The sequence below is a fragment of the Oncorhynchus keta genome, chromosome 24, assembly GCF_023373465.1.
Source record: "Oncorhynchus keta strain PuntledgeMale-10-30-2019 chromosome 24, Oket_V2, whole genome shotgun sequence".
In the NCBI taxonomy this organism is placed as follows: Eukaryota; Metazoa; Chordata; class Actinopteri; order Salmoniformes; family Salmonidae; genus Oncorhynchus; species Oncorhynchus keta.
In genome coordinates this window covers 45596847-45611723 of record NC_068444.1, presented here as the reverse complement: position 1 = coordinate 45611723, position 14877 = coordinate 45596847, and the positions used below count along the sequence as shown (strand labels likewise).

The window sequence follows — 14877 nt, the reverse complement described above, 5'->3', positions numbered from 1 at the left end:
CGACTGGGCAGTGACAGAGATTCCCAGCCATACTGAAGAGATGACTGGGCAGTGACTGAGATTCCCAGCCAGCCATACTGAAGAGACGACTGGGCAGTGACAGAGATTCCCAGCCAGCCATACTGAAGAGACGACTGGGCAGTGACAGAGATTCCCAGCCAGCCATACTGAAGAGATGACTGGGCAGTGACAGAGATTCCCAGCCAGCCATACTGAAGAGACGACTGGGCAGTGACAGAGATTCCCAGCCAGCCATACTGAAGAGACGACTGGGCAGTGACAGAGATTCCCAGCCAGCCATACTGAAGAGACGACTGGGCAGTGACAGAGATTCCCAGCCAGCCATACTGAAGAGACGACTGGGCAGTGACAGAGATTCCCAGCCAGCCATACTGAAGAGACGACTGGGCAGTGACAGAGATTCCCAGCCAGCCATACTGAAGAGACGACTGGGCAGTGACAGAGATTCCCAGCCAGCCATACTGAAGAGACGACTGGGCAGTGACAGAGATTCCCAGCCAGCCATACTGAAGAGATGACTGGGCAGTGACAGAGATTCCCAGCCAGCCATACTGAAGAGATGACTGGGCAGTGACAGAGATTCCCAGCCAGCCATACTGAAGAGACGACTGGGCAGTGACAGAGATTCCCAGCCAGCCATACTGAAGAGATGACTGGGCAGTGACAGAGATTCCCAGCCAGCCATACTGAAGAGACGACTGGGCAGTGACAGAGATTCCCAGCCAGCCATACTGAAGAGACGACTGGGCAGTGACAGAGATTCCCAGCCAGCCATACTGAAGAGATGACTGGGCAGTGACAGAGATTCCCAGCCAGCCATACTGAAGAGACGACTGGGCAGTGACAGAGATTCCCAGCCAGCCATACTGAAGAGATGACTGGGCAGTGACAGAGATTCCCAGCCAGCCATACTGAAGAGACGACTGGGCAGTGACAGAGATTCCCAGCCAGCCATACTGAAGAGATGACTGGGCAGTGACAGAGATTCCCAGCCATACTGAAGAGACGACTGGGCAGCGACAGAGATTCCCAGCCATACTGAAGAGACGACTGGGCAGCGACAGAGATTCCCAGCCAGCCATACTGAAGAGACGACTGGGCAGTGACAGAGATTCCCAGCCATACTGAAGAGACGACTGGGCAGTGACAGAGATTCCCAGCCATACTGAAGAGACGACTGGGCAGTGACAGGGATTCCCAGCTAGCCATACAGAAGAGACGACTGGGCAGTGACAGATATTCCCAGCCAGCCATACTGAAGAGACGACTGGGCAGTGACAGAGATTCCCAGCCAGCCATACTGAAGAGATGACTGGGCAGTGACAGAGATTCCCAGCCAGCCATACTGAAGAGACGACTGGGCAGTGACAGAGATTCCCAGCCAGCCATACTGAAGAGACGACTGGGCAGTGACAGAGATTCCCAGCCAGCCATACTGAAGAGACGACTGGGCAGTGACAGAGATTCCCAGCCAGCCATACTGAAGAGACGACTGGGCAGTGACAGAGATTCCCAGCCAGCCATACTGAAGAGATGACTGGGCAGTGACAGAGATTCCCAGCCAGCCATACTGAAGAGATGACTGGGCAGTGACAGAGATTCCCAGCCAGCCATACTGAAGAGACGACTGGGCAGTGACAGAGATTCCCAGCCAGCCATACTGAAGAGATGACTGGGCAGTGACAGAGATTCCCAGCCAGCCATACTGAAGAGACGACTGGGCAGTGACAGAGATTCCCAGCCAGCCATACTGAAGAGACGACTGGGCAGTGACAGAGATTCCCAGCCAGCCATACTGAAGAGATGACTGGGCAGTGACAGAGATTCCCAGCCAGCCATACTGAAGAGATGACTGGGCAGTGACAGAGATTCCCAGCCAGCCATACTGAAGAGACGACTGGGCAGTGACAGAGATTCCCAGCCAGCCATACTGAAGAGATGACTGGGCAGTGACAGAGATTCCCAGCCAGCCATACTGAAGAGACGACTGGGCAGTGACAGAGATTCCCAGCCAGCCATACTGAAGAGACTGGGCAGTGACAGAGATTCCCAGCCATACTGAAGAGACGACTGGGCAGTGACAGAGATTCCCAGCCATACTGAAGAGAGACGACTGGGCAGTGACAGAGATTCCCAGCCAGCCATACTGAAGAGATGACTGGGCAGTGACAGAGATTCCCAGCCATACTGAAGAGACGACTGGGCAGTGACAGAGATTCCCAGCCATACTGAAGAGACGACTGGGCAGTGACAGAGATTCCCAGCCATACTGAAGAGATGACTGGGCAGTGACAGAGATTCCCAGCCATACTGAAGAGACGACTGGGCAGCGACAGAGATTCCCAGCCATACTGAAGAGATGACTGGGCAGTGACAGAGATTCCCAGCCAGCCAGAAGAGACGACTGGGCAGTGACAGAGATTCCCAGCCATACTGAAGAGACGACTGGGCAGTGACAGAGATTCCCAGCCAGCCATACTGAAGAGACTGACAGAGATTCCCAGCCAGCCATACTGAAGAGACGACTGGGCAGTGACAGAGATTCCCAGCCAGCCATACTGAAGAGATGACTGGGCAGTGACAGAGATTCCCAGCCATACTGAAGAGACGACTGGGCAGTGACAGAGATTCCCAGCCAGCCATACTGAAGAGACGACTGGGCAGTGACAGAGATTCCCAGCCAGCCATACTGAAGAGACGACTGGGCAGTGACAGAGATTCCCAGCCAGCCATACTGAAGAGACGACTGGGCAGTGACAGAGATTCCCAGCCAGCCATACTGAAGAGACGACTGGGCAGTGACAGAGATTCCCAGCCAGCCATACTGAAGAGACGACTGGGCAGTGACAGAGATTCCCAGCCAGCCATACTGAAGAGACGACTGGGCAGTGACAGAGATTCCCAGCCAGCCATACTGAAGAGACGACTGGGCAGTGACAGAGATTCCCAGCCAGCCATACTGAAGAGACGACTGGGCAGTGACAGAGATTCCCAGCCAGCCATACTGAAGAGACGACTGGGCAGTGACAGAGATTCCCAGCCAGCCATACTGAAGAGATGACTGGGCAGTGACAGAGATTCCCAGCCAGCCATACTGAAGAGATGACTGGGCAGTGACAGAGATTCCCAGCCAGCCATACTGAAGAGACGACTGGGCAGTGACAGAGATTCCCAGCCAGCCATACTGAAGAGACGACTGGGCAGTGACAGAGATTCCCAGCCATACTGAAGAGATGACTGGGCAGTGACAGAGATTCCCAGCCAGCCATACTGAAGAGACGACTGGGCAGTGACAGAGATTCCCAGCCAGCCATACTGAAGAGACGACTGGGCAGTGACAGAGATTCCCAGCCAGCCATACTGAAGAGACGACTGGGCAGTGACAGAGATTCCCAGCCAGCCATACTGAAGAGATGACTGGGCAGTGACAGAGATTCCCAGCCAGCCATACTGAAGAGATGACTGGGCAGTGACAGAGATTCCCAGCCAGCCATACTGAAGAGACGACTGGGCAGTGACAGAGATTCCCAGCCAGCCATACTGAAGAGATGACTGGGCAGTGACAGAGATTCCCAGCCAGCCATACTGAAGAGACGACTGGGCAGTGACAGAGATTCCCAGCCAGCCATACTGAAGAGACGACTGGGCAGTGACAGAGATTCCCAGCCATACTGAAGAGACGACTGGGCAGTGACAGAGATTCCCAGCCATACTGAAGAGACGACTGGGCAGTGACAGAGATTCCCAGCCAGCCATACTGAAGAGACGACTGGGCAGTGACAGAGATTCCCAGCCATACTGAAGAGACGACTGGGCAGTGACAGAGATTCCCAGCCATACTGAAGAGACGACTGGGCAGTGACAGAGATTCCCAGCCAGCCATACTGAAGAGACGACTGGGCAGTGACAGAGATTCCCAGCCAGCCATACTGAAGAGATGACTGGGCAGTGACAGAGATTCCCAGCCAGCCATACTGAAGAGACGACTGGGCAGTGACAGAGATTCCCAGCCAGCCATACTGAAGAGATGACTGGGCAGTGACAGAGATTCCCAGCCAGCCATACTGAAGAGACGACTGGGCAGTGACAGAGATTCCCAGCCAGCCATACTGAAGAGACGACTGGGCAGTGACAGAGATTCCCAGCCAGCCATACTGAAGAGATGACTGGGCAGTGACAGAGATTCCCAGCCAGCCATACTGAAGAGATGACTGGGCAGTGACAGAGATTCCCAGCCAGCCATACTGAAGAGACGACTGGGCAGTGACAGAGATTCCCAGCCAGCCATACTGAAGAGATGACTGGGCAGTGACAGAGATTCCCAGCCAGCCATACTGAAGAGACGACTGGGCAGTGACAGAGATTCCCAGCCAGCCATACTGAAGAGACGACTGGGCAGTGACAGAGATTCCCAGCCATACTGAAGAGACGACTGGGCAGTGACAGAGATTCCCAGCCATACTGAAGAGACGACTGGGCAGTGACAGAGATTCCCAGCCAGCCATACTGAAGAGACGACTGGGCAGTGACAGAGATTCCCAGCCATACTGAAGAGACGACTGGGCAGTGACAGAGATTCCCAGCCATACTGAAGAGACGACTGGGCAGTGACAGAGATTCCCACCCAGCCAGCCATACTGAAGAGACGACTGGGCAGTGACAGAGATTCCCAGCCATACTGAAGAGACGACTGGGCAGTGACAGAGATTCCCAGCCATACTGAAGAGATGACTGGGCAGTGACTGAGATTCCCAGCCAGCCATACTGAAGAGACGACTGGGCAGTGACAGAGATTCCCAGCCAGCCATACTGAAGAGACGACTGGGCAGTGACAGAGATTCCCAGCCAGCCATACTGAAGAGATGACTGGGCAGTGACAGAGATTCCCAGCCAGCCATACTGAAGAGACGACTGGGCAGTGACAGAGATTCCCAGCCAGCCATACTGAAGAGACGACTTGGCAGTGACAGAGATTCCCAGCCATACTGAAGAGACGACTGGGCAGTGACAGAGATTCCCAGCCAGCCATACTGAAGAGACGACTGGGCAGTGACAGAGATTCCCAGCCAGCCATACTGAAGAGACGACTGGGCAGTGACAGAGATTCCCAGCCAGCCATACTGAAGAGACGACTGGGCAGTGACAGAGATTCCCAGCCAGCCATACTGAAGAGACGACTGGGCAGTGACAGAGATTCCCAGCCAGCCATACTGAAGAGATGACTGGGCAGTGACAGAGATTCCCAGCCAGCCATACTGAAGAGATGACTGGGCAGTGACAGAGATTCCCAGCCAGCCATACTGAAGAGACGACTGGGCAGTGACAGAGATTCCCAGCCAGCCATACTGAAGAGATGACTGGGCAGTGACAGAGATTCCCAGCCAGCCATACTGAAGAGACGACTGGGCAGTGACAGAGATTCCCAGCCAGCCATACTGAAGAGACGACTGGGCAGTGACAGAGATTCCCAGCCAGCCATACTGAAGAGATGACTGGGCAGTGACAGAGATTCCCAGCCAGCCATACTGAAGAGATGACTGGGCAGTGACAGAGATTCCCAGCCAGCCATACTGAAGAGACGACTGGGCAGTGACAGAGATTCCCAGCCAGCCATACTGAAGAGATGACTGGGCAGTGACAGAGATTCCCAGCCAGCCATACTGAAGAGACGACTGGGCAGTGACAGAGATTCCCAGCCAGCCATACTGAAGAGACGACTGGGCAGTGACAGAGATTCGACCAGCCATACTGAAGAGACGACTGGGCAGTGACAGAGATTCCCAGCCAGCCATACTGAAGAGACGACTGGGCAGTGACAGAGATTCCCAGCCATACTGAAGAGACGACTGGGCAGCGACAGAGATTCCCAGCCATACTGAAGAGACGACTGGGCAGTGACAGAGATTCCCAGCCAGCCATACTGAAGAGATGACTGGGCAGTGACAGAGATTCCCAGCCATACTGAAGAGACGACTGGGCAGTGACAGAGATTCCCAGCCAGCCATACTGAAGAGACGACTGGGCAGTGACAGAGATTCCCAGCCAGCCATACTGAAGAGACGACTGGGCAGTGACAGAGATTCCCAGCCAGCCACACTGAAGAGACGACTGGGCAGTGACAGAGATTCCCAGCCATACTGAAGAGACGACTGGGCAGTGACAGAGATTCCCAGCCATACTGAAGAGACGACTGGGCAGTGACAGAGATTCCCAGCCAGCCATACTGAAGAGACGACTGGGCAGTGACAGAGAGCCATTCCCAGCCAGCCATACTGAAGAGACGACTGGGCAGTGACAGAGATTCCCAGCCAGCCATACTGAAGAGACGACTGGGCAGTGACAGAGATTCCCAGCCAGCCATACTGAAGAGACGACTGGGCAGTGACAGAGATTCCCAGCCAGCCATACTGAAGAGACGACTGGGCAGTGACAGAGATTCCCAGCCAGCCATACTGAAGAGACGACTGGGCAGTGACAGAGATTCCCAGCCAGCCATACTGAAGAGACGACTGGGCAGTGACAGAGATTCCCAGCCAGCCATACTGAAGAGACGACTGGGCAGTGACAGAGATTCCCAGCCAGCTATACTGAAGAGACGACTGGGCAGTGACAGAGATTCCCAGCCAGCCATACTGAAGAGATGACTGGGCAGTGACAGAGATTCCCAGCCAGCCATACTGAAGAGATGACTGGGCAGTGACAGAGATTCCCAGCCAGCCATACTGAAGAGATGACTGGGCAGTGACAGAGATTCCCAGCCAGCCATACTGAAGAGATGACTGGGCAGTGACAGAGATTCCCAGCCAGCCATACTGAAGAGACGACTGGGCAGTGACAGAGATTCCCAGCCAGCCATACTGAAGAGATGACTGGGCAGTGACAGAGATTCCCAGCCAGCCATACTGAAGAGATGACTGGGCAGTGACAGAGATTCCCAGCCAGCCATACTGAAGAGACGACTGGGCAGTGACAGAGATTCCCAGCCAGCCATACTGAAGAGACGACTGGGCAGTGACAGAGATTCCCAGCCAGCCATACTGAAGAGATGACTGGGCAGTGACAGAGATTCCCAGCCAGCCATACTGAAGAGACGACTGGGCAGTGACAGAGATTCCCAGCCAAGAGACGACTGGGCAGTGACAGAGATTCCCAGCCATACTGAAGAGACGACTGGGCAGTGACAGAGATTCCCAGCCATACTGAAGAGACGACTGGGCAGTGACAGAGATTCCCAGCCAGCCATACTGAAGAGATGACTGGGCAGTGACAGAGATTCCCAGCCATACTGAAGAGACGACTGGGCAGTGACAGAGATTCCCAGCCATACTGAAGAGACGACTGGGCAGCGACAGAGATTCCCAGCCAGCCATACTGAAGAGATGACTGGGCAGTGACAGAGATTCCCAGCCATACTGAAGAGACGACTGGGCAGCGACAGAGATTCCCAGCCATACTGAAGAGATGACTGGGCAGTGACAGAGATTCCCAGCCAGCCATACTGAAGAGATGACTGGGCAGTGACAGAGATTCCCAGCCATACTGAAGAGACGACTGGGAAGTGACAGAGATTCCCAGCCAGCCATACTGAAGAGATGACTGGGCAGTGACAGAGATTCCCAGCCATACTGAAGAGACCAGTGACAGAGATTCCCAGCCAAGAGAGACGACTGGGCAGTGACAGAGATTCCCAGCCAGCCATACTGAAGAGATGACTGGGCAGTGACAGATTCCCAGCCATACTGAAGAGACGACTGGGCAGTGACAGAGATTCCCAGCCAGCCATACTGAAGAGACGACTGGGCAGTGACAGAGATTCACAGCCATACTGAAGAGACGACTGGGCAGTGACAGGGATTCCCAGCTAGCCAGACAGAAGAAACGAATGGGCAGTGACAGATATTCCCAGCCAGCCATACTGAAGAGACGACTGGGCAGTGACAGAGATTCCCAGCCAGCCATACTGAAGAGACGACTGGGCAGTGACAGAGATTCCCAGCCAGCCATACTGAAGAGACGACTGGGCAGTGACAGAGATTCCCAGCCAGCCATACTGAAGAGACGACTGGGCAGTGACAGAGATTCCCAGCCAGCCATACTGAAGAGACGACTGGGCAGTGACAGAGATTCCCAGCCAGCCATACTGAAGAGACGACTGGGCAGTGACAGAGATTCCCAGCCAGCTATACTGAAGAGACGACTGGGCAGTGACAGAGATTCCCAGCCAGCCATACTGAAGAGATGACTGGGCAGTGACAGAGATTCCCAGCCAGCCATACTGAAGAGACGACTGGGCAGTGACAGAGATTCCCAGCCAGCCATACTGAAGAGACGACTGGGCAGTGACAGATTCCCAGCCATACTGAAGAGATGACTGGGCAGTGACAGAGATTCCCAGCCAGCCATACTGAAGAGACGACTGGGCAGTGACAGAGATTCCCAGCCAGCCATACTGAAGAGACGACTGGGCAGTGACAGAGATTCCCAGCCAGCCATACTGAAGAGACGACTGGGCAGTGACAGAGATTCCCAGCCAGCCATACTGAAGAGATGACTGGGCAGTGACAGAGATTCCCAGCCAGCCATACTGAAGAGATGACTGGGCAGTGACAGAGATTCCCAGCCAGCCATACTGAAGAGACGACTGGGCAGTGACAGAGATTCCCAGCCAGCCATACTGAAGAGATGACTGGGCAGTGACAGAGATTCCCAGCCAGCCATACTGAAGAGACGACTGGGCAGTGACAGAGATTCCCAGCCAGCCATACTGAAGAGACGACTGGGCAGTGACAGAGATTCCCAGCCATACTGAAGAGACGACTGGGCAGTGACAGAGATTCCCAGCCATACTGAAGAGACGACTGGGCAGTGACAGAGATTCCCAGCCAGCCATACTGAAGAGACGACTGGGCAGTGACAGAGATTCCCAGCCATACTGAAGAGACGACTGGGCAGTGACAGAGATTCCCAGCCATACTGAAGAGACGACTGGGCAGTGACAGAGATTCCCAGCCAGCCATACTGAAGAGACGACTGGGCAGTGACAGAGATTCCCAGCCAGCCATACTGAAGAGATGACTGGGCAGTGACAGAGATTCCCAGCCAGCCATACTGAAGAGACGACTGGGCAGTGACAGAGATTCCCAGCCAGCCATACTGAAGAGATGACTGGGCAGTGACAGAGATTCCCAGCCAGCCATACTGAAGAGACGACTGGGCAGTGACAGAGATTCCCAGTCAGCCATACTGAAGAGACGACTGGGCAGTGACAGAGATTCCCAGCCAGCCATACTGAAGAGATGACTGGGCAGTGACAGAGATTCCCAGCCAGCCATACTGAAGAGATGACTGGGCAGTGACAGAGATTCCCAGCCAGCCATACTGAAGAGACGACTGGGCAGTGACAGAGATTCCCAGCCAGCCATACTGAAGAGATGACTGGGCAGTGACAGAGATTCCCAGCCAGCCATACTGAAGAGACGACTGGGCAGTGACAGAGATTCCCAGCCAGCCATACTGAAGAGACGACTGGGCAGTGACAGAGATTCCCAGCCATACTGAAGAGACGACTGGGCAGTGACAGAGATTCCCAGCCATACTGAAGAGACGACTGGGCAGTGACAGAGATTCCCAGCCAGCCATACTGAAGAGACGACTGGGCAGTGACAGAGATTCCCAGCCATACTGAAGAGACGACTGGGCAGTGAGAGATTCCCAGCCATACTGAAGAGACGACTGGGCAGTGACAGAGATTCCCACCCAGCCAGCCATACTGAAGAGACGACTGGGCAGTGACAGAGATTCCCAGCCAGAAGAGACGACTGGGCAGTGACAGAGATTCCCAGCCATACTGAAGAGATGACTGGGCAGTGACAGAGATTCCCAGCCAGCCATACTGAAGAGACGACTGGGCAGTGACAGAGATTCCCAGCCAGCCATACTGAAGAGACGACTGGGCAGTGACAGAGATTCCCAGCCAGCCATACTGAAGAGATGACTGGGCAGTGACAGAGATTCCCAGCCAGCCATACTGAAGAGACGACTGGGCAGTGACAGAGATTCCCAGCCAGCCATACTGAAGAGATGACTGGGCAGTGACAGATTCCCAGCCACACTGAAGAGACGACTGGGCAGTGACAGAGATTCCCAGCCATACTGAAGAGACGACTGGGCAGTGACAGAGATTCCCAGCCATACTGAAGAGACGACTGGGCAGTGACAGGGATTCCCAGCTAGCCATACAGAAGAGACGACTGGGCAGTGACAGATATTCCCAGCCAGCCATACTGAAGAGACGACTGGGCAGTGACAGAGATTCCCAGCCAGCCATACTGAAGAGATGACTGGGCAGTGACAGAGATTCCCAGCCAGCCATACTGAAGAGACGACTGGGCAGTGACAGAGATTCCCAGCCAGCCATACTGAAGAGACGACTGGGCAGTGACAGAGATTCCCAGCCAGCCATACTGAAGAGATGACTGGGCAGTGACAGAGATTCCCAGCCAGCCATACTGAAGAGACGACTGGGCAGTGACAGAGATTCCCAGCCAGCCATACTGAAGAGACGACTGGGCAGTGACAGAGATTCCCAGCCAGCCATACTGAAGAGATGACTGGGCAGTGACAGAGATTCCCAGCCAGCCATACTGAAGAGATGACTGGGCAGTGACAGAGATTCCCAGCCAGCCATACTGAAGAGACGACTGGGCAGTGACAGAGATTCCCAGCCAGCCATACTGAAGAGATGACTGGGCAGTGACAGAGATTCCCAGCCAGCCATACTGAAGAGACGACTGGGCAGTGACAGAGATTCCCAGCCAGCCATACTGAAGAGACGACTGGGCAGTGACAGAGATTCCCAGCCATACTGAAGAGACGACTGGGCAGTGACAGAGATTCCCAGCCATACTGAAGAGACGACTGGGCAGTGACAGAGATTCCCAGCCAGCCATACTGAAGAGACGACTGGGCAGTGACAGAGATTCCCAGCCAGCCACTGAAGAGACGACTGGGCAGTGACAGAGATTCCCAGCCAGCCATACTGAAGAGACGACTGGGCAGTGACAGAGATTCCCAGCCAGCCATACTGAAGAGACGACTGGGCAGTGACAGAGATTCCCAGCCAGCCATACTGAAGAGACGACTGGGCAGTGACAGAGATTCCCAGCCAGCCATACTGAAGAGACGACTGGGCAGTGACAGAGATTCCCAGCCAGCCATACTGAAGAGACGACTGGGCAGTGACAGAGATTCCCAGCCAGCCATACTGAAGAGACGACTGGGCAGTGACAGAGATTCCCAGCCAGCCATACTGAAGAGACGACTGGGCAGTGACAGAGATTCCCAGCCAGCCATACTGAAGAGACGACTGGGCAGTGACAGAGATTCCCAGCCAGCCATACTGAAGAGATGACTGGGCAGTGACAGAGATTCCCAGCCAGCCATACTGAAGAGATGACTGGGCAGTGACAGAGATTCCCAGCCAGCCATACTGAAGAGACGACTGGGCAGTGACAGAGATTCCCAGCCAGCCATACTGAAGAGATGACTGGGCAGTGACAGAGATTCCCAGCCAGCCATACTGAAGAGACGACTGGGCAGTGACAGAGATTCCCAGCCAGCCATACTGAAGAGACGACTGGGCAGTGACAGAGATTCCCAGCCAGCCATACTGAAGAGATGACTGGGCAGTGACAGAGATTCCCAGCCAGCCATACTGAAGAGATGACTGGGCAGTGACAGAGATTCCCAGCCAGCCATACTGAAGAGACGACTGGGCAGTGACAGAGATTCCCAGCCAGCCATACTGAAGAGATGACTGGGCAGTGACAGAGATTCCCAGCCAGCCATACTGAAGAGACGACTGGGCAGTGACAGAGATTCCCAGCCAGCCATACTGAAGAGACGACTGGGCAGTGACAGAGATTCCCAGCCATACTGAAGAGACGACTGGGCAGTGACAGAGATTCCCAGCCAGCCATACTGAAGAGACGACTGGGCAGTGACAGAGATTCCCAGCCAGCCATACTGAAGAGACGACTGGGCAGTGACAGAGATTCCCAGCAGCCATACTGAAGAGACGACTGGGCAGTGACAGAGATTCCCAGCCAGCCATACTGAAGAGACGACTGGGCAGTGACAGAGATTCCCAGCCAGCCATACTGAAGAGACGACTGGGCAGTGACAGAGATTCCCAGCCAGCCATACTGAAGAGACGACTGGGCAGTGACAGAGATTCCCAGCCAGCCATACTGAAGAGATGACTGGGCAGTGACAGAGATTCCCAGCCATACTGAAGAGACGACTGGGAAGTGACAGAGATTCCCAGCCAGCCATACTGAAGAGATGACTGGGCAGTGACAGAGATTCCCAGCCATACTGAAGAGACGACTGGGCAGTGACAGAGATTCCCAGCCAGCCATACTGAAGAGACGACTGGGCAGTGACAGAGATTCCCAGCCAGCCATACTGAAGAGATGACTGGGCAGTGACAGAGATTCCCAGCCAGCCATACTGAAGAGACGACTGGGCAGTGACAGAGATTCCCAGCCAGCCATACTGAAGAGACGACTGGGCAGTGACAGAGATTCCCAGCCAGCCATACTGAAGAGACGACTGGGCAGTGACAGAGATTCCCAGCCAGCCATACTGAAGAGACGACTGGGCAGTGACAGAGATTCCCAGCCAGCCATACTGAAGAGACGACTGGGCAGTGACAGAGATTCCCAGCCAGCCATACTGAAGAGACGACTGGGCAGTGACAGAGATTCCCAGCCAGCCATACTGAAGAGACGACTGGGCAGTGACAGAGATTCCCAGCCAGCCATACTGAAGAGACGACTGGGCAGTGACAGAGATTCCCAGCCAGCCATACTGAAGAGACGACTGGGCAGTGACAGAGATTCCCAGCCAGCCATACTGAAGAGACGACTGGGCAGTGACAGAGATTCCCAGCCAGCCATACTGAAGAGACGACTGGGCAGTGACAGAGATTCCCAGCCAGCCATACTGAAGAGATGACTGGGCAGTGACAGAGATTCCCAGCCAGCCATACTGAAGAGACGACTGGGCAGTGACAGATTCCCAGCCATACTGAACAGACGACTGGGCAGTGACAGAGATTCCCAGCCAGCCATACTGAAGAGACGACTGGGCAGTGACAGAGATTCCCAGCCAGCCATACTGAAGAGATGACTGGGCAGTGACAGAGATTCCCAGCCAGCCATACTGAAGAGACGACTGGGCAGTGACAGAGATTCCCAGGTGTACTGTTGTAATCAAATTGAACTGCCATCCTTTCTGTAATGCAGGGGTATTCAACCTGGAGTCTTATTTTTTTTTAATTATATATATATATTCAATAAAATAAGTTATTTTTTATTCATGTTTTTATGAATATCACGAGAAACAGCAGAATAAACACATTTTAATTGACTTATCTACAGTAGAAAAGAGGAGAATAAAACTACTAGTAAGCTTTCTTCGCTTGAACATACATTTTTGCCAACACATAGATAAACTTTGTTTATACAGCTAAACAGCTGGAGTTACCTTTCTAGCTAATAGGCTGTTAGAGTTACACTTCCTCTGACAAATCCAATGTGGGGAGGTCAAAATAATGAAAAACAGTCTTCTTCGCGTAGCCTAGTGGTTAGAGCGTTGGACTAGTAACCAGAAGGTTGCGAGTTCAAACCCCCGAGCTGACACGGTACAAATCTGTCGTTCTGCCCCTGAACAGGCAGTTAACCCACTGTTCCCAGGCCGTCATTGAAAATAAGAATATGTTCTTAACTGACTTGCCTGGTTAAATAAAGGTAAAAAAAATAATAATAAGTAAAAAATCCATTCATTATAAAATGTTGATTAGTTCTCCTTGCCATTATCTGTCACCTAATGATAAGACAAGACGTGGGAACATTTACATTTTTTGCTAATATATGAAGGGGGTCCCTGGGTCGCTGTTTGCCTGGGACGAGGTTTCTGGGTAAGATTGAAGGCCCCTGCTGTAATGCATTGGCATACTCCCCTCTGGTGGTACAGGCTACATATTGCAGACTTGATTTATGATACAGAGCAGCAACATTATAAAATGCAGCCGACCCTGACTGGCAGGTACTATCGATTAAATTGATAAAGACTCAATTTAAGTGGGTTGAGAAGTACTGAACGAAGACAACATTTTGTGTGTTGCCTTTCTCAGGTCCTCTTTGTTCTGGAATGGGTGGGAAGAAGAAAAAAAAGATGATGTATCTGACAACCAAAAATGCAGGTAAGTTTTTTTTCGTGCCAAAATGACCATTCGTAAACGTAACAATGTTTGAAACTGCTGCCATTGTATTCTTTACTTGTAAACTTGATTAGAAAACAGTGTAAACGGTTGTCAATGTGGTATGCTATATTGTGTATGTGCAGCATGAATTAGATTAGGTAAAGTAATACTGATAGTAACACTGATTATGTGGATGCCTGATATCAATATGTTCCTGTTCAGAGTTTGATCGGCACGAGCTGAGGATCTACGAGGAGGTTGCCAAGGTTTCCCCGTTTCGCCGGAAGACGTTGGTTCTGATTGGAGCACAGGGAGTAGGCCGCCGTAGTCTAAAAAACAAACTGTTGGTGTCAGACCCCCTGCGCTACGGGACCACCATCCCCTGTGAGTAGCACTACAGTAGTATTTAACACAAGCCATTGACATTGACCCTCTGTGATTTATGCCATATTAAAACAAATATTTTAAAAACATACCATTTAGAAATACAAATACTGTATTCACATTTGTATGAGATACAAGGACTACATTTCTTTATTCTGTGTGCGTTGCTCAGCACGGTTGCTACACCTTTCTGTACAGCACCCAAC

General features: G+C 52.9%; 1 protein-coding gene across 2 annotated transcripts in view; it reads left to right on the top strand.

Moving 5' to 3' along the window:
- LOC118357612 (MAGUK p55 subfamily member 2-like) overlaps positions 1 to 14877 on the top strand; it is a 110096-nt gene that overhangs the window by 86019 nt on the left and 9200 nt on the right. For both annotated transcript variants that reach the window (XM_035734900.2, XM_035734901.2), the window contains 2 exons: positions 14219 to 14287; positions 14510 to 14671. In XM_035734900.2, coding sequence (XP_035590793.1) covers positions 14219 to 14287; positions 14510 to 14671 — 231 coding nt within the window. The remainder of the gene's footprint in view (positions 1 to 14218; positions 14288 to 14509; positions 14672 to 14877) is intronic.